At 41.2% G+C, this 21133-nt stretch overlaps 1 protein-coding gene across 2 annotated transcripts in view; it reads right to left on the bottom strand.

Annotated features, from left to right (window-relative positions):
• Positions 1–21133, bottom strand: part of EMCN (endomucin) — a 504312-nt gene that overhangs the window by 14930 nt on the left and 468249 nt on the right. For both annotated transcript variants that reach the window (XM_040418211.1, XM_040418210.1), the window contains 3 exons: positions 19015–19083; positions 16424–16513; positions 7960–7984 (listed from right to left, as the gene is read on the bottom strand). In XM_040418211.1, coding sequence (XP_040274145.1) covers positions 7960–7984; positions 16424–16513; positions 19015–19083 — 184 coding nt within the window. The remainder of the gene's footprint in view (positions 1–7959; positions 7985–16423; positions 16514–19014; positions 19084–21133) is intronic.

Below are 21133 nucleotides of genomic sequence, written 5' to 3' on the forward strand. Positions count from 1 at the left end.
GTCACTTGTGGGGTAGTTATACTGTCCTGGCATTTTAGGGGCACGAATGCTTGAGAAGTAGTTTGAAATCAAAATGTGTAAAAAATGCCCTGTGAAATCCGAAAGGTGCTCTTTGGAATGTGGGCCCCTTTTCCCACCTAGGCTGCAAAAAAGTGTCACATATCTGGTATCGCCTTACTCAGAAGAAGTTGGGCAATGTGTTTTGGGGTGTCTTTTTACATATACCCATGCTGGGTGAGAGAAATATCTCAGCAAAAGACAACTTTTCCCATTTTTTTATACAAAGTTGGCATTTGACCAAGATATTTATCTCAACCAGCATGGGTATATGTAAAATGACACCCCAAAACACATTGCCCAACTTCTCCTGAGTACGGCGATACCAGATGTGTGACACTTTTTTGTAGCCTAGGTGGGCAAAGGGGCCCACATTCCAAAGAGCACCTTTCATATTTCACAGGGCATTTTTTACACATTTTTATTTCAAACTACTTCTCACACATTAGGGCCCCTAAAAGGCCAGGGCAGTATAACTACCCCACAAGTGACCCCATTTTGGAAAGAAGACACCCCAAGGTATTTCTTGATGGGCATAGTGAGTTCATGGAAGTTTTTATTTTTTGTCAAAAGTTTGTGGAATATGAGACTTTGTAAGAAAAAAAAATAATAATAATCATCATATTCCGCTAACTTGTGACAAAAAATAAAAAGTTCTATGAACTCACTATGCTCATCAGCAAAAACCTTAGGGTGTCTACTTTCCGAAATGGGGTCATTTGTGGGGTTTTTCTACTGTCTGGGCATTGTAGAACCTCAGGAAACATGACAGGTGCTCAGAAAGTCAGAGCTGCTTCAAAAAGCAGAAATTCACATTTTTGTACCATAGTTTGTAAACGCTATAACTTTTACCCAAACCATTTTTTTTTTTACCCAAACATTTTTTTTTATCAAAGACATGTAAAACAATAAATTTAGAGAAAAATTTATATATGGATGTCGTTTTTTAAAAAAAAATTTACAACTGAAATTGAAAAATGTCATTTTTTTGCAAAAAAATCGGTAAATTTCGATTAATAACAAAAAAAGTTAAAATGTCAGCAGCATTGAAATAGCACCAAATGAAAGCTCTATTAGTGAGAAGAAAAGGAGGCAAAATTCATTTGGGTGGTAAGTTGCATGACCGAGCAATAAACGGTGAAAGTAGTGTAGTGCAGAAGTGTAAAAAGTGGCCTGGTCATTAAGGGTGTTTAAGCTAGGGGGGCTGAAGTGGTTAAATAACATAGAATAGAAAAAAAACAAAAAATAATAATCTTGAACTAGGAGGCGGAGGTCAAAGTGGAGTAGGAGGTTGAGGAGGCGGTGGATGGAGGAGGTAGCTAACACAGTGTTTTTTTTCCTTAATTAATTAATTATTTTTATAAATTTGTCACCGACCGATCTAACAGACAGATTAACTATATTAATTTCCCTGTCACATACACAGTGCAGGTGTACCTCACACCAAAAATGGGTATATGTCACCCACAGAACTAACAGACAGACTAATTATTATATTTTTGTGTCAGTGGTACAAAAATATTGCATTGCACCCCCAAAAAATCGATATAGGTCACCCACAGAATTAACAGCCAGATTAATAATTATATTTAAAGGGGTTATCCGAGTTATTTTTTTGTTCTTTCTATGTTCCTAACTGGGCAAATGTAACAGCTTTCCAATTAACTCACTTTATCTCCAGTGGCTGGTTTCTCAGATTTCACTGAGGGTCACATGACCTGTGATGTCAGCTTCTCTCTCTGCTCTGATAAAGGTCATTTACAAGCCTGTAAACGAGACGTCACTGTGCTGGCCACGCCCCCCTGCACTGCCGTCTCTGTTCTCTCTGCTAGGATTCTTAACCCCTTCAGCTGCACACACTGGGTACTGGGTATCTGCAGCAGTGACAATTCTGGGCACAGGAGCTGAAGGACTAGAGAGAGCATTGCACAAGAAGGTAGGGGGAAGATCCTGTGTGTATTAGCAGTGTCATATACAGCTGGGACTTGTAGTCCTACACATACAACATGCTGCAGAGTCTCCCAGCAGGCAGACATGTCACTCAGGGCAGCTCTTTTAGCCACTCCCTTAGCATTGCAAGGGGAGGGGCAGAGGTTGTTTTTATTGCATGTAAACAAAGGGCCAGAAAAGAACCAGGGAAATGAGGAAATATATATATTTTTTGAATAAAACTTGCTTAGCTTAGTTATATATTGCTGGCCATCAGATTTTCAGTGCTATATATTTTTTTTCATAACTCGGACAACCCCTTTAAGTGTCAGGGGTGCAAAGATGGTGCTTTGCACCCACAAAAAATCGCTATAGGTCACCCACAGAATAAATAGCCAGATTAAATTCCTAACCCTCTCCCTCACTTTAGCTGCCTGCTTCCTGTCCCTGCACTACTCGTGCTACACGTGATCCAGCTTGTATAGAGGCTGGGTCACATGATGCACCGGCAAATCACAGCCATGCCATTACTAGGCATGGCTGTGTTGGCTTCTAAGTGCCCACAGCTTAAAAGCTCATTGATTGGCTACCCTGCAGCCTTTCAACAAGCTTTATCAATGCCCGAACACTGAACTCGAACAGACCGGTACAGACCCGAACTTTGCAGTTCGAGTTCGCTGAACACTACCTATATCTGTAAAAGTACACCAGGGGGTTGCCTGCAGGGCCGGTACAAAGCAGGGGCCGAAGGAGCGGGTGCCCTGGGCGCTACCATTTGCGGACAGGAGGGGGGCGCAGCTGAAGTGCCAGCAGTGTACAGCTTCACTGTACCACATTAGCCAAGCGCCACTTGCTGTGCTTGCTGTGCTGAGTGCGCTCCTGCACCCGCCTACACCGTCCACACCAGCCATGTCAGCGCTGCTCCTTCTCTCCCCCTATGAATTTTGTGCCGACTGCGCTCCTGGCTCGGGCTCCCTTTCCTCCTCTGCGTTTCCTCGCCCCCCCCCCCCCCCCATGGAGGATTCATTTGGTTGATACCACCGGCGTGCGCCGTGTGACGTCACGCGGCTCACGCCGGAGGCGAGGTGTGAGGTGAGAGAGGGAGGACTCGCGCAGCCTACAGGGAGCTGTGTCGGCGCGTGAAGAACAAGCCACGAGGAGCCTGCCTTCACTAGCTGCTACTCACACACAGACTGTAAAAAGTAAGAAAATAATGTAATACAAATAACAAACTAATTTTTTTCTTAAAAACGGGGGGGGGGGGGGGGGGCGCAGTTTGCCATCTTCGCCCTGGGCACCAAATGGCCTTGTCCCAGCCCTGGTTGCCTGACATGGAGATGCAACCTTTTTTGTGACTTTTTCAAAAGTCTCATATCATAAATAAGATATAGAAGTGTTCTAATCTGTAATCCTGACTACTTTTCACTCCTGTTCTGAAAGGGTCGAACAGCACCAAATGTCGCAAAATGTGACCAAATGTCACAAAAATATGCACCAAATAGCACGTGAGGGCATCACATGTGTCTTTTTAACACCACAAAACTGGCGTAGCAGATTTGATAACTGTCCCTCTACAGCCCACTGAATGCAGTGATGCAAAAACAATAAGCTCGGTAATGAAACAGTGTAAAGCATCCAGTGATCAAGTGGTTAAACTGTATGTGGTTCTATGTCAGCTCCTGACATTTGTGATGTTTATGGAACCAGACTGAAGGTCCAAAGTGACATTGGAGGTTGCACATCCCTGTTGTGCATCTTTTTAAAAGCCTGCAAATTTAGGTGCACATGATGTTTTTACACTGTCCTCGACATTGGGGAGTGGCAGGGGACGGGCTAATGACCCCGGGAAATTCCCTTAGGGTGGGTTAACATCTGTGTTCTGGATTCCGTTATGGCTTTCCGTTATAACGGAAAATACCAGAAACCATAAGACAGAAGTCAAAACAGAAGCCTTTAAGAGGCATTACATTTTGATCCTCCATATTACAAGTCTAAGGGCAGCAGAAAGGATCCGTCCTGCTTTCCATTATGCAGGTGTCGCTCCCTCTCCGGTCTGGAACCCTGATTCCCCGCCACCCGTAATCACCATGGTAGGCGCATAAAAGAACATCGAAAGTTGATAGAGCAGATATCAAATTGGATCGTGAACATCACGGATGCAAAGCGGAAGCCTTTAAAGACCATTCTGTTGTGCTTTCCGTAATAAAAGAAGTCTATGGGAATCATAACGGATCCGTCCCGTTTCCGTTATGCAGAACAGAGAAAAAAGTCCTGTCGAGAGGACTTTGTTTTCCGTCTTGCATAACGGGAACCAGATGGATCCGTTATGATTCCCATAGACTTCTATTAAGACGGATCAAAACAGAATGCTTCTTAACCTCTTGGGGACACAGGGAATACAGGTACTCCCTGATGTTCCGGTACTTAAGGACACAGGGCGCACAGGTACGTCCTGTGTATTTTTGGCGGGCGGTGATCGGAACAGAGTGCCTGCTGAAATCATTCAGCAGGCACTCTGTGACAATGCCGAGGGGGTCCTGTGCCTTCCCCTGTATCGGCGCTCGCTGCAAACCACAGTTCAATTCAGACCTGCACTTTACAGCGCTTTCGGAAGTTTATTATCCCCGCATTCCGTGATCGCGGGGATCAGAAACTTCAAAATGACACATCCTTTCATTTTAACCCCCCCCCTGCAGCCCTCATTGTTATGTGCCGGCGGGCTGTGCGGGTGGCGGGGTGCAGGCGGGCGCGCGATCATCCGCCCGCCCCCTCTCTAATTTCTAGGATGGCCGAGCGGTTAGCAGAGTATCAGCACATTGCTGACACTCTGCTTGAAATGGCTGACATCTGTGCTGGCACAGATGTCAGATGTTTAACCCCTACCATGCCGCCGTCCGTAGGGACCGCTGTATTGAAGGAGTTAACAGGGAGGGAGCTCCCTCTCTCTCCCATCGGGGGCTGCTGTGCCGTTTCAGCCCCCGATTCTTGACGGGATCACAGAGGGAGGGGGCCTCCCTCCCTCCCCATCACCCGCTGCTCTGTTGTGACAGCAGGCCATGGTTACCATGGCAACCGGGCGCCTTCACAGGCTTCCGGCTTGCCATGGTAATGCTAAGTCTGATCAGACTTCTGCTAAAGGCAGAAGTCTGATCAGACTAAGTGTAAAGTGAAAATACAGTGCAGTACACTATATAGAGTACTGTATTGTATTATACAGACATCAGACCCACTAGATCTTCAAGAACCAAGTAGGTCTGGGTCAAAAAAAAGAAAAAAAATTTGAAAAAAAAGTAAAAATAAAAAAACACATTTATCACTGATTAAAAATTAAATAAAATGCACTACACCTGTTTGATATCACCGCGTCCATAATGACCTGATCTATGAAACGGTCATGTTACTTTCCCTGCGCGGTGAACGCAAAAAAAAAAAAAACTATGATGAAATTGAAATTTTGCCCAACTTACTTCCCAAAAAAGGTAATAAGAGTGATCAAAAGTCGTATGTACGCCAAAATGGTACGAATCAAATCGGCACTTCATACCGCAAAAAATTAGCCCCTACATGAGACAATTGCCCAAAAAGTTAAAAAATATGGCTCTCAGACTATGGAGACACAAAAACATGCTTTTTTTCTCTAAAATGCTGTTATTGTGTTAAAGTAAAATAAATAAAAAAAACTATACATATTAGGTATCGCCGCGACCGTAAGAACCTGCTCTATAAAAATATCACATGACCTAACCCCTCAGGTAAATACCGTAAATTCTTTTTAATTTAAACAGTGTCAAAAAGCCATTTTTGTCACCTCACATCACAAAAAGTGTAATAGCAAGCGATCAAAAAAAGACTATGAAGACATTAAAACATTATTTTTTTTGTTTCAAAAATGATATTATTGTGTAAAACTTAAATAAATTTAAAAAAGTTGACATATTAGGTATCGCCGCGTCCAAAAAAAAACTGCTCTAAAAAAATAACATGACCTAACCCCTCGGGTGAACACAGCAAAAAGAATAATATAAATACGGTGTCAAAAGCCATTTTTGTCACCTTACATCACAAAAAGTGTAATACAGTAGCAAGCGACCAAAATGTCATATGCACCCCAAGATAGTGCCAATCAAACCAACACCTCATCCCGCAAAAATTGATCCCCGACATAAGACAGTCGCCCAAAATAAAATAAAAATATGGCTTTCAGAATGTGGAGACACAAAAAAATTTTTTTTTTCAAAAATGCTTTATTATGTAAAGCTGAAGCAAAACCCCCCAAAAAGTAGTCATATTTGGTATTGTCACGTCCGTAACAACCTGCTCTATAGAAATAGCACACGATCTAACCTGTCATATCAATGATGTAAATAACAAAAAATAAAAACTGTCCCAAAACAGCTTTTTTTTGTTGCAATTTTTAAATTTTAATCAATTTTTCAAGTAACAAAGCAAGGGTTAACAGCCAAACAAAACTCAATATTTATTGCCCTGATTCTGTAGTTTGCATAAACACCCCATATGTGGTCGTAAACTGCTGTATGGCCAAACGGCAGGGCACAGAAGGAAGGGAACGCCATATGGTTTTTGGAAGGCAGATTTTGCAGGACTGGTTTTTTGACACCATGTCCCATTTGAAGCCCCCCTGATGTACCCCTAGAGTAGAAACGCCAAAAAAGTGACTCCATCTAAGAAACTACACCTCTCAAATAGAGATGAAATTTCAGAATTTCTATTCTTTGTTACCTTGCCTCAAAAAAAGTGTAATATAGAGCAACCAAAAATCATATTTACCCTAAAATAGTACCAACAAAACTGCCACCTTATTCTGTAGTTTGCAAAATGGGGTCACTTTTTTGGAGTTTCTACTGTAGGGGTGTTTCAGGGGGTCCTCAAATGTGACATGGTGTAAATAAACCAGTCCAGCAAAATCTGCCTTCCAAAAATCATGTGGCGTTCCCTTCCTTCTGTGCCCTACCGTGTGCCCGAACATCAGTTTACGACCACATATGGGGTGTTTCTGCAAACTACAGAATGAGGGCAATAAATATTGAGTTTTGTTTGGCTAGTAACCCTTAGCTTTGTTACTGGAAAAAATTTAAATGGAAAATTTGCCCAAAAAATTTAAATTCAGAAATTTTATCTCCATTTGCCATTAACTCTTGTGGAACACCAAAAGGGTTAACAAAGTTAGTAAAATCAGTTTTGAATACCTTGAGGGGTGTAGTCTGTATAATTGGGTCATTTTTGGTGGTTTCTATTATGTAAGCCTCACAAAGTGACTTCAGACCTGAACTGGTCCTTAAAAAGTGGGTTTTGGAAAATTTCGGAAAAATTTCAAGATTTGCTTCTAAACTTCTAACGTCCCCAAAAAATAAAATGGCATTCCCAAAATGATCCAAACATGAAGTAGACATATGGGGAATGTAAATTAATAACTATTTTTGGAGGTATTACTATGTATTATAGAAGTAGAGAAATTAAAACTTGGAAATTTGCTAATTTTTCTAAATTTTTGGTAAATTTTGTATTTTTTTATAAATAAAAATTTATTTTTTTTACTCCATTTTACCAGTGTCATGAAGTACAATATGTGACAAAAAAACTGAATGGCCTGGATAAGTAAAAGTGTTTTAAAGTTATTCACACATGGTTGACACTGGTCAGATTAGCAAAAAATGGCCTGGTCTTTAAGGTGAAAATGAGCCCGGTCCTTAAGGGGTTAAAGGCTTCCGTTTTGACTTCCGTCTTATGGATTCCGTTATTTTCTGCTATAACCAAGTTATAACGGAAAGCCATAACGCAATCCATAACGCTGATGTGAACCTACCCTAACCTGTTTCCGGGTATAAATCATAATGGAAATCTACTCCAAAGACTAGTGTAAAATCCTGGTCTTTGATAAATGACCCCATTCACTTCTGGCTTGTCTTAACTTAATGAGTCATATTAATATATCATTAGCAGTAGGTTACTTACACTTTTATTTCACTGTTCTCAGAAGCTAAAAAGAAAAGACATTGTCAGATATGATTACCTCATTACTTTGCAAAAGTCATATTAAAAATAAAAGTGACCATATAAAAATATAAAAAGTACACTCTCTTACAAGCGTGGTTTTTCGTAATCAGAACATTTGTCCATTTCAGTTTCTATGTGGCTTCCTAGCTGTTAACCAGTATAGATGTTATGATGCACCAGGGATGTCACCAGATTAGTGAAATTTGGAATCAGGGCCAGAATCGTATGATCGGCAGTCAACATTATGCCTAGGAGTCAATGGCACTTGATATCTTGGTGTGAATCATGTAACAGTTTGTGCTGCAGAACTGGAACTATCACTTGGTACTGTAGTATTGTATATACTAATATCCATTTGCAGACTTATCAGTTATACTAAGTTGCTACCTGTTATTTATTTTCTTAAGTGACTGAGTTTTAATTCTTCTTCCTTGGGGTTAATCTGACATCAATAACTATTCCCCGCTCCTTCTCCTCCAGGGTTGTGATGCTTCAGATGTCTCCCTGTTAACATCCAGTTTGACATCACCACAGCCAATCACCGGCCATGGTGGTGACTGGCTCCCAATATGTCATGACAAATGGTCACATGATGCAAGGAGAATCGGCCTCTTCCACTGAGCACCAACGTGAGCCAAAGAGTGATTTGGCTGCAGCAATGTCAAATCAGATGTTTATAGCAAAGGAGATTTCTGGAGCATTGCAAGTCTGGAGGAAAAGGAGCGTATAGCCTTAAGGAAGCAGGTAAGTAAGCAGGTAAGTAAGCATCTCTTTACTGGTCCGGCCAAGTGTGTGGGGGAGGGGGATGTTTAACCATTTTTGCACAAAATCTTTAATGGGCAGCATGGTGGCTCAGTAGTTTGCACTGGTGCCTTGCAGTGCTGGGGTCCTGAGTTTGAATCTGATCAGGGACATCTGTAAAAGGTTTGCGTAGGTTTCCAGGTGCTCCTGTTTCCTCCCACACTCCAAAATAAACAAAATAGGTGAATTGGCTTCCTATGAAATTGACCTTAGTGTGTGTCAGGGTAGAGCTCCTATATGGCAATCATTGACTTCCCAGGGAGTGACCCTAGCCACACAACTGTCCCTGCACTTTGAGTCCCTGTAAGAAAAAGCACATTACAAATATTTGTCATTGTCTTTTAGAAATGAAAACTAGTCTGAAATCTATGTTATGTCTCATCAGGTACTTAAAAGCTATGTACACCTTTGGGGGCATTTTTTTTTATGATTGCATTTTAGTCATTTGGGGCTAAAAATCATTTTTTCAATTGGTCTTTATTAAAAATATTGAGCTGCTCTGTGACAAAAGGTTAACAGTTTTTCTAGCTGTGTGTATCCTACTTTCACCTTGTGCCGGTGTCACCTAATAACCCTTATCTCTAAATTACTAAGAGGTCATAAACACTTATTTAGCCACATTCTTATCAGTAAAATAAGGATTGAGTTTTGATGAGGTCTGACAGCAGAGATAAGGAGCTCGTCAGCTCCCTGTCTGACGGAGCAGAGAGAAAATTCAGATTCTGCTAGTAGGGTATCTCAGCTCTGAACAGAGAAAAGTACTCCATATTTTTAATAAAGACCAATTGAAAAATGTTTTTTTTTAGCTCTTAATGAGTACAATGCACTAACAAAAAAATGCCCCCGAAGTTATACACAGCCTTTAAGATATATATGGTCGGCACTTTTTGTCTCAAGTTGGTGCTCGGTGGAAGGGGATTCCCACAATAATTCAGAAGATATCACCATAGTGTATAATTAATTCTTTATTCACTTCATCCAGCACATTAAATAAATGGCCAATGTTTTGGTCCCACCCCAGAACCTTGTTTACAGCCTATAAAAACATACAAAGTAATGAATTACAATATCCAGGTCATATAAAATTGCAGTAACAACATGATCAATACATAGCTGGCTATGGATAACTACATATAAACATATATAAAGGAAATACAACAAAAATATTCAGATGATGATGGATGTGTGTATATACAGTGTGTGTGTCTGGATATATTATGTCAATCAATACAAGATCCAATCGGTGGCATACACCTTCAGGTTGGGGTAATGATATTTTGTAGCACATACAGTAGTGGGTTAAATGATGGTATACAGTAGCACATACTGGGTTAAATGTTCAGTCATGATCATAAGGCATAGCATTTTGTGCTACATAATATCATTACCCCAACCTGAAGCTCTATGGGGCACATTTATTAAGACCTGTGATTTAGATGCTGGTCTTAATAAGCTCTAAAGCTGGCAGTGGATCACCGAAGTTATGTAGATGTTCCAGCCTCTAGATAACTTCGGAGGATCCACCACCGCTTCTAAATGTAAGAAAGCTTCCTTGGTGTCTTACACTTAGACCATTTTCTACTCCTAAAAAAGGCACTGAAAATGATAAATGAGACAGGCCTGCCCGCCCATCCACGCCATGCCCACTTTTTTAGACCTGGCGTCAGTGGAGAAGAAGTCGCAGATTCTGCTGCACCATGGCGTGCGACAGAATCTGCACTAGATATACGCCATAAAAAAAAAAGTATATCTGGTCACAGATTACCCCCTATGTTTGTATAGGCCATGAGCAAGGTCACAGGACGGGACCAAAACTTTGGCCGTATAATTAATGTGCTGGATGGAATGAATAAATAATTTTTCTGAGTGCCATGGTGATATCATCAGGTACTTTGACTGCTATTCTGTCCCTTCCCACTGCAGCTCTGTTTGCTCAGTTTCGCTTCTGTGTATAAGTACAACCTCAACACTCCTTAAACGGGTTTTTCACGTTCAAGAAAAATTGTCCAAAGGGGAAAATGTCATAAAATAACAATTACTAACTTCATAAATCCCCGCCATTCCAGTGCTGCCGCTCTAATTCTCCCTGCCTGTGATTGTTTATTTGGCTGCAGTGATAACATGCCTGTGTACCCATGTGACTGCTGCAGTCTATTCCTGGCTTAAGAAGTTCACTACATGAGACCACTAAGGCCAGTGACTGGCTGCAGCAGTCACATTGGTGGTCCAGCACATCATCACTACAGCAAATTAAACAAAGTCCACTACTAAGTGGAAACTAAGGTTGGATATAATTTCCTTGTGCGTTGGTGGCTTAATTCTAGGTAGTCCTTCAACTACAGCAGACAGGGTCTAATTCTAAATCATATTTACTGTTTTACTTTTTTACTGTTGTAATCCCCATTTAGTATGTGTTGCACAATTGACAAGGCAGTCCAGTGCACATCTTGCATGATGTATGCAGTCCTGGAACAGCCGTTCGAGGGTGTATATCTTGTTCAAGATGTGAGCAAATTACCCGTTTGGAATCGCAAATCGAGTCTCTAAACGGGCAAGTTGCAACACTGAGAGGCATTGACAATTTGCAAAAGAGTTTGCTTCTCACCAAGCAAGCACTCTTTGGGGTAGATGATGGGGATGGTGACAGAGAGGAGGCTGAGGAAAGTGAAGTAGCTAGCTGGGTAACAGTTAGAAAGCGGGGTAGAGGGAAGAGTGCCAGGGAGCCTAGCCCTGATCTGACACACCCCAACAAGTTTGCACGTTTGGCAGATGAGGGGGATGTCAGTCCAGGGACGGCACTGCTGCAGCCGGACACTTCCTCTGCCAGTCAGGGGAATGTCAGCTCCAGTAAGCAGGGAACCAGGAGAGCAGGGCAGGCCAGACAGGTGCTGGTAGTGGGAGACTCCACTATTAGGGGAACATGTAGGGAAATCTGTCACAAAGACCGCGATCGCCAAACAGTGTGCTATCTTCCTGGCGCTAGAGTTTGACACATCGCGGATCGGGTTGATAGATTACTGGGAGGGGCTGGAGAAGATCGAGCGGTCATGGTCCATATCGGAACCAATGACAAAGTTAGAGGTAGGTAGAGAGTCCTTAAAAATGATTTCAGGGATTTAGGTCAAAAGCTTAGGGCAAGGACCTCAAAGGTAGTATTTTCCGAAATACTGCCTGTACCACGAGCCACACAAGAAAGGCAGCGGGAGATTAGGGAGATTAACAAGTGGCTCAATAACTGGTATAGGAAGGAAAGGTTTGGGTTCCTGGAGAACTGGGCTGACTTTTCTATCGGCTACAGGCTCTATCATAGGGATGGCCTGCACCTCAAGGGGGAAGGGGCAGCTGTGCTGGGGAGAAAGATGGCTAGAAGGTTGGAGGAGTGTTTAAACTAGGGACTGGGGGGAAGGAAATTACATTATAGGAGGGGAAGATAGGGCAGATAGAGACCGGGGGCAATGTAGTGGGACTGGGGGAGGAATGGAAGGAGGGACTAGAACAGTTCAGAAGGAAAGGTGTAGGGTAAAAAATATACATAAACCTCTCAAATGTATGTATACTAATACCAAAAGCCTGACTAATAAAACTGGGGAGCTGGAATTAGTGATGTGTGAGGAGAACTATGACATAGTGGGAATAACTGAGACATGGCTGGATGATAGCTATGACTGGGCAGTTAATGTACAAGGTTACACTCTGTTTAGAAAGGATCGCCAAAACCGGAGAGGGGGAGGGGTCTGCCTTTATGTAAAGTCTTGTCTAAAGCCCACACTCCGTGAAGATATAAGTGAGGGACATGAACATGTGGAGTCACTGTGGGTAGAGATACATGGAGCTAAAAACAACAATAAATTACTAATCCACAGAAAATCTACTACTAAACGAGATAGACGAGGCGGCAAATCATAATGAGGTGGTTATTATGGGGGACTTCAACTACCCAGATATAGACTGGGAAACTGAAACTTGTATTTCTCATAAGGGAAACAGGTTCTTGGCAATAACCAACGACAATTACCTCTCCCAACTGGTTCAGGACCCGACTAGAGGGTCGGCCATACTGGACTTAGTATTAACCAATAGGCCTGACAGAACAACAGACGTGCAGTTTGGGGGACACCTTGGAAATAGTGACCATAAAGTAATAACCTTCCAATTATCATTCAAAAGAGCGTTTCTACAGGGAGGAACAAAAATACCAAACTTAGCCAACTAAGAGAGGCCATAGGCCTAACTAACTGAGAAAAGTCCTCAAAAATAAAAATACAGCCACAAAATGGGATATCTTTAAAAGCATCCTAAAATCTTATTGTGAGAGGTACAATATGGTACATATGGGAATAAAAGGTTAAGGAACAAAAAGAAACCAATGTGGATAAATAGAACTATAAAGAAAGCAATAAATGACAAAAAGAAAGCATATAAATCACTAAAACGGGAGTGTAGCACGAAAGCACTGAAAAACTATAAGGAAAAAAATAGAACATGTAAAAAACAAATAAAAGCGGCCAAACTAGAGACCGAGAGATTAATTGCCAAAGAGAGTAAAACTAACCCTAAAATGTATTTCAATTATATAAATGTTAAAAAGTATAAATCTGAAGGTGTCGGCCCCGTTAAAGAGTAATGAGGGGGGAGTCGCAGAGAGTGACGAGGAGAAAGCAAAGCTGTTAAATACAGGGAGTGCAGAATTATTAGGCAAATGAGTATTTTGACCACATCATCCTCTTTATGCATGTTGTCTTACTCCAAGCTGTATAGGCTCGAAAGCCTACTACCAATTAAGCATATTAGGTGATGTGCATCTCTGTAATGAGAAGGGGTGTGGTCTAATGACATCAACACCCTATATTAGGTGTGCATAATTATTAGGCAACTTCCTTTCCTTTGGCAAAATGGGTCAAAAGAAGGACTTGACAGGCTCAGAAAAGTAAAAAATAGTGAGATATCTTGCAGAGGGATGCAGCACTCTTAAAATTGCAAAGCTTCTGAAGCGTGATCATCGAACAATCAAGCGTTTCATTCAAAATAGTCAACAGGGTCGCAAGAAGCGTGTGGAAAAACCAAGGCGCAAAATAACTGCCCATGAACTGAGAAAAGTCAAGCGTGCAGCTGCCAAGATGCCACTTGCCACCAGTTTGGCCATATTTCAGAGCTGCAACATCACTGGTGTACCCAAAAGCACAAGGTGTGCAATACTCAGAGACATGGCCAAGGTAAGAAAGGCTGAAAGACGACCACCACTGAACAAGACACACAAGCTGAAACGTCAAGACTGGGCCAAGAAATATCTCAAGACTGATTTTTCTAAGGTTTTATGGACTGATGAAATGAGAGTGAGTCTTGATGGGCCAGATGGATGAGCCCGTGGCTGGATTGGTAAAGGGCAGAGAGCTCCAGTCCGACTCAGACGCCAGCAAGGTGGAGGTGGAGTACTGGTTTGGGCTGGTATCATCAAAGATGAGCTTGTGGGGCCTTTTCGGGTTGAGGATAGAGTCAAGCTCAACTCCCAGTCCTACTGCCAGTTTCTGGAAGACACCTTCTTCAAGCAGTGGTACAGGAAGAAGTCTGCATCCTTCAAGAAAAACATGATTTTCATGCAGGACAATGCTCCATCACACGCATCCAAGTACTCCACAGCGTGGCTGGCAAGAAAGGGTATAAAAGAAGAAAATCTAATGACATGGCCTCCTTGTTCACCTGATCTGAACCCCATTGAGAACCTGTGGTCCAGCATCAAATGTGAGATTTACAAGGAGGGAAAACAGTACACCTCTCTGAACAGTGTCTGGGAGGCTGTGGTTGCTGCTGCACGCAATGTTGATGGTGAACAGATCAAAACACTGACAGAATCCATGGATGGCAGGCTTTTGAGTGTCCTTGCAAAGAAAGGTGGCTATATTGGTCACTGATTTGTTTTTGTTTTGTTTTTGAATGTCAGAAATGTATATTTGTGAATGTTGAGATGTTATATTGGTTTCACTGGTAAAAATAAATAATTGAAATGGGTATATATTTGTTTTTTGTTAAGTTGCCTAATAATGATGCACAGTAATAGTCACCTGCACACACAGATATCCCCCTAAAATAGCTAAAACTAAAAACAAACTAAAAACTACTTCCAAAAATATTCAGCTTTGATATTAATGAGTTTTTTGGGTTCATTGAGAACATGGTTGTTGTTCAATAATAAAATTAATCCTCAAAAATACAACTTGCCTAATAATTCTGCACTCCCTGTATTTTTTCTCCAATGTATTCACTGAGGAAAATAAACTGTCAGATGACATGCAGAATGTAAAAATAAATTCCCCATTAAGGGCTGTTTCACACGAACGGATGCCGTGCGTGACATCCGCTGCGTGAATGACAGCCAAGACCCGATGCGGACAGCAGAAGCACGGAGCATTAACATGACTGATAATGCTCCGTGCCTCTCTGTGATCTCTTTACTCCGAAATCACAGTGACAACTTTATCTCACTGTGATTTCGTAGTAAAGAGATCACAGAGAGGCAGTGTCAGGCAGCTGCTGCCAAGGCCAATAAGATAATGGGTTGCATCAGAAGGGGCATAGATGCCTGTGATAAGAACATAGTCCTACCACTTTACAAATCGCTAGTCAGACCACACATGAAGTACTGTGTACAGTTCTGGGCTCCTGTAAACAAGGCAGACATAGCAGAGCTGGAGAAGGTCCAGAGGAGGGCAACTAAAGTAATAACTGGAATGGGGCAACTACAGTACCCTGAAAGATTATCAAAATTATGGTTATTCACTTTAGAAAAAAGACGACTGAGGGGAGATCTAATTAATATGTATAAATATATCAGGGGTCAGTACAGAGATCTATCCCATCATCTATTTATTCCCAGGACTGTGACTGTGACGAAGGGACATCCTCTGCGTCTGGAGGAAAGAAGGTTTGTACACAAACATAGAAAAGGATTCTTTACGGTAAGAGCAGTGAGACTATGGAACGCTCTGCCTGAGGAGGTGGTGATGGTGAGTACAATAAAGGAATTCAAGAGGGGCCTGGATGTATTTCTTGAGCGTAATAATATTACAGGCTATAGCTACTAGAGAGGGGTTGTTGATCCAGGAAGTTATTCTGATTGCCTGATTGGATTCGGGAAGGAATTTTTTATTCCCCTAAAGTGGGGAAATTTGGCTTCTACCTCACAGTTTTTTTTTGCCTTCCTCTGGATCAACTTGCAGGATGGACAAATGTCTTTTTTCGGCCTTATGTACTATGTTACTATACTAAATAGAAAGTTAATAAATGGTGAATGGCAATCGTAAACCACAACCAGCTACTTTTCATATTTATTGGGGTAAAATTATTTAAATATTGGGGCTATCCTGGATTTCTGCGCTATGTTTAACATTTTTTTGCTTTAATAATTACTGTTGCACAGGTCACTTAATTCCCTCAATATATTGTTCTCGAGGCTTGAAGCTAAAAATGATGACACATGAATCTCAGTGACTGTCAGCTACATTTGATTTGTTATCTTGGGTGGGTGTATGCAAATCATTGAATATATTAAATCAATCATCTGAAGCTCAAATGAAGCCTCATTTTTTGGACTAAAACTTTTAGACAACTTACATGGACTTCTTACCTGGGGGCTTTTTCTGGCACATCTTGTACAGAAATATTAAGACAACAAAAACAACTGCAGCAAGAATACAGCCGACTCCGATTATAATTCCTTTAAGAAAAATATTGTAAAGGTGATAAAACATCTTACAAACGATACTAAACTACTAGTCAATACATGTAGCCTTGCCGTTACTCCTGCAACAGTCTATGAGGTTTACTCATTGTCTGTGAGGTTTACTTATATTCTACTTTATGTCCAGTATGCATCTTGGAAAAGTATGTTGTGCTGGGAACTACTTAAAAAGCAGTTTCCCGTTATAATGTTATTATTGGAAACACTTCCCAATACCGAACACATATTCTAGTAATCTGCTTGGCTGCAAAAAAATTCTTCCCTTGTCCAGCCAAAGACATCAGCCTAAGGCTCATGCACACAAACGTATTTTCTTTCTGTGTCTGTTCCGTTTTTTTTTACAGACCGTATGCGGAACCATTCATTTTAATCGGTCCGCCAAAAAAACGGAAGTTACTTTGTGTGCATTCCGTTTCCGTATGTCCGTATTTCCGTTCCCGCAAAAAAATAGAACATGTCCTATTATTGTCTGCATTATGGACAAGGATAGTACTGTTCTATTAGGGTCCAGCTGTTCCGTTCCGCAAAATACGGAATGCACACGGACGTCATCGGTATTTTTGCGGATCCTTTTTTTGCGGCCTGCAAAATACATACGGTCGTGTGCATGAGCCCTAAAGTTGACCTTACCAATTAGGTGTGTATCAGCCAAGCCCACATATTTTGTATGTGTATAGTGGCCTCCAGACTCTCCCCTAATGGCTGATATCAAGGGAGGTAAAGATCAGCCATGTTGGATTTCAGCTGCCTGATGCTTTTGTTCTCAGGAGATAATCTGCTGTCAGACATTTTACCTCTTTCCCATTCACTACATGCATGATGGTGGGATTGGGAGAGATAGTTGTAAGCTGAATGACCATTGGTCTGGTAACCATCTTATATGTATGGCAGGTTAATATAGGCTGCAGTTCTCAATGTAAATAACATTGTGTCTGCTGGTAAGTCTGGAGAACAAGGGTGTTGGATTTGAAGTTTTCTTTTTTTTTTTTTATCTCAATACTCCAATTCTTAACGTGAGAACTTCAGAGATAAATGTGAGGAGCTTCACTTTGAACTAGGGATAGACCGATATTGATTTTTTTAGAGCCGATACCGATAACCTATGAACTTTTAAGGCCGATAGCCGATAAATTAAATCGATATTCTGTGCATTTTCATTTTTGAAAAAAAAAATTAATTTCTGTTACTGCGTTCACCACATAGGAGATTAAAAAATATATATTTTAATAGTTTGGACTTTTCGGACATGGCAATATGTGATATGTTTATTTATTTGTTGTTTATATATTTGATATGTAAAATTGGGAAAGGGTGTGATTTATACTTAATATTTTGGTGTGTTTTTTATTTATTTCTTTTGTACTTTTTATTTATTTATTTTATTCATACAACCTAGGATCTTTTAATCCCTTGTCCTAGTCACCCTAATAGAGCTCTATTAGGGTGAATAGGACTTCAAACTATCCCTGTTGCCCTGTGCATAGTACACACAGCAGCAGGGAGCTTACCATGGCAACCAGGGCTTTAGCAGCGTCCTGGCTGCCATGGTAACCGATCGGAGCCCCAGGATTACACTGCTGGGGCTCCGATCAGAAGCTACCACTGCCACCAATGAAGAGGAGAGGAGGGGACCCTGTGGCCACTGCCACCAATGATTTTAATACTGACAGGGAGCTGCGATCGGCACCTGAGGGGTTAACTGCCGCTGATCGCAGCTTCCTGTCATATAGTACGGGCACCGCCTCCTGTATTTGTATTAGACGTTAATTATCATTGGTGGTGCAGTGCGCCCGCCCCTCACCCTCCCGTCTCTCCTCATTGGCAGCGTGGCACAGTGGGAGGGAGATAGTGACTCCTTCTCCCCTGTGCTGCTGACAGCAGCACGCTCATGTTCTGTGATGGACGCATTATCGGCGTTATCGGCAAGGTTAGATGCCAATACCGATAACTTTGAAAATCATGAATATAGGCCGATAATATAAGTAACTCCGATAATCGGTTGATCCCTACTTTGAACACTGTCAAAGCATGGGTTACAACGTACACAATTCAGTTTCTAGTTGAAAAAGATTTGTTACTGGCATAGGTGCAACCTGAAACTCTTGTCCCCAAATCAAAATCTGCAGCAGCCCCCTTGCCTACCATGTGTCTGGGGGATGCTGTCTTAGAGGGAATCCAGGTCTTTGGGCTTTACGGTAGTGGTGGGGGTGTGTGTTGGGGGTAGTTGGGAGTAACCCTGCCCTATATGGTGACTGGCCACCTGGACCAACTCCAGCACTGCTGAGCTTGACATAGATGACCATAGGGTTCTATGGTGGTCTAAATTCTGGTAGTTGTGGTTATAACACAAACAGTAAAATTCAGTCTTATTATAACCTTGTTAAACCAACTGTACAATGGAAAGAAAGCAGTTGTATGGTAGACATTGGACAATGCGCACATATGGATGGAATGATTCTATGGGTGGGAATACTTACCTTTTTTGGTTTTGGATGGTGTTGGTGATGCTTCACCTCCTCCATCTTTTCCATAGTTTTGTCTTATACCTTAATAAAATAAAAAGTGAAAAAATATTTAATTCTAAAATCATTTATATTGACTATAAATCAGAATAAATCAATGATTGTTGATTGAAAAATATACAGTACCCAGTATTATCCTAATAATCATCTATAATTATTAGAGCGGTTCTGTCAGGGCTGGACTGGGAATAAAAATCATCCCTGACTCACAGCCCACATATGTACACTGTATGTAGTTAGTGAATACACTTACTATGTATACAGTATATACACCCATTTACTACTCACATTTACATACAAGCCACATACTGTATGGGCACACATACATACTACATACTGATATCCACATTACTCTTTTGTATACACATGAACATGCACTTACTAGAAACTTTAACATTCTGAAGAATAGCAGAACATCCCCCAGTTCATGTTCTTTGGACCCACAGTAGTATCCTGCTGCGTACTCAAGTCCAAAATGATTATATAAAAATAACAACATTCTTAACACAAAAAATCAAAAGGTGCACCAATAATAAAAAAATGTGTCCGATTTTCTTTGTCAGTTCAAATATATTACTTATTGCATTGAACCAGCACTCCAGACACAGTGTTAGCTTCCTGCCATTCACAAAAGTAACTGTCAATCCTTAAGATTTCACCCAAGATAGGCACCTTGGGGCAGATTTATAAAAAAAAACGGGTGTAAAGAAAAACAGGTTTAGTGGCCCATAGCAACCAGATTACACATTTAATTTTTTCTAAAATCTCTGAAATCGGCAACTGCTATCGGCAACTAGGTCAGTTTACTTTTACATCAGCTTTGATAAATCTCTCCGCTGTCAGCTATTCATTGATGTCTACACAGTTCTGATCTCCGCTGTTCAATAGAACAATAAAAAAGACATAGGGGAAATGTATCAAGATCAGTGCTTCCTGTGCTGGTCTTGATATCCCCTGCACTGTTGGAGGATCCACCAAATTTACGACGAGGAGCATGCCTCATCATAAATTAGGCGCATCCTCCTGCAGTCCGTGCGCCTAAACAGAAATCAATGACAGCTCAGAGTAACCGAACCTTTCTGGCTTAATTTGCGACAGAAAACTGGCGTCAATTAAAATACATTTGTCAGCGCACCTGGCCATGCCCCTTCTTGCCCTTTTTACACCCCCTTTATGGAAAGTTGCGAGGGCAGTGTAAAATCAGAGAGATGTAAAAAAAAATCACAAACACATTGTTTGCAGCTTTTTAACGCCACTTTTCAGGTGCAAGGGAGATGAAGTCTTGCCCATAGTGCAATAACGCTGGTTGGGATCAACCATCTTCTTCCATGCCCCAGAAGAAGGCAGATGATGGAAAAACTTGAGTTGGCGTTCCTTACATGTAGCTCCCCCAACTGACGTCTTGGCTCCCACACTTTCCAGAAGTCTCTCACCTTTCTATCAGGAATTGCATTGGCAGCACAGAGTTCTAGTAATGTGCCAATGCCAAATACTCTACCTGCCCTAACAGCTCCCTATGCAGTCAGCTATATACTACTCTTACTTCTACCTTCACTTTATAGCTATAATTTCACTGATTTCTGCTTCAATATCTATCTGCAACAGCAAATACAGGCGCATCTCAATTAACTAGAATATCATTGAAAAGTTAAAGGCTATGTACATCTTCTGAGGCAATTTTTTTATGATTGCACTTTACTCATTTTGGGCTAAAAATAATTTTTTTAATTGGTCTTTCTTAAAAAAAATATATTGAGCTGTTCTGTCACAAAGGGTTAATAGTTTTTCTAGATTTGTGACTTGTACTTTCACTTTCACTTTATGCCAACAAACCTTATTTCTAAATTACTAAGAGGTCATAAACACTTATTTAAGCCACATTCTTATCAGTAAGATAAGAACTGAGCTATAACGAGTGTTATAATGGCAGAGAGCAGAGATAAGGAGCCCATCAGGTGAGCTGGCTGATGGAAAAGAGAGAAAATTCAGAGGCTGCTACTAGAGCATCTCAGCTATGTACATAAAAAGGGCTCCATAATTTTAATAAAGACAAATTCAAAAAAATATCTTTAGC

The sequence above is a fragment of the Bufo bufo genome, chromosome 2 (genome assembly GCF_905171765.1).
Source record: "Bufo bufo chromosome 2, aBufBuf1.1, whole genome shotgun sequence".
NCBI lineage: Eukaryota > Metazoa > Chordata > Amphibia > Anura > Bufonidae > Bufo > Bufo bufo.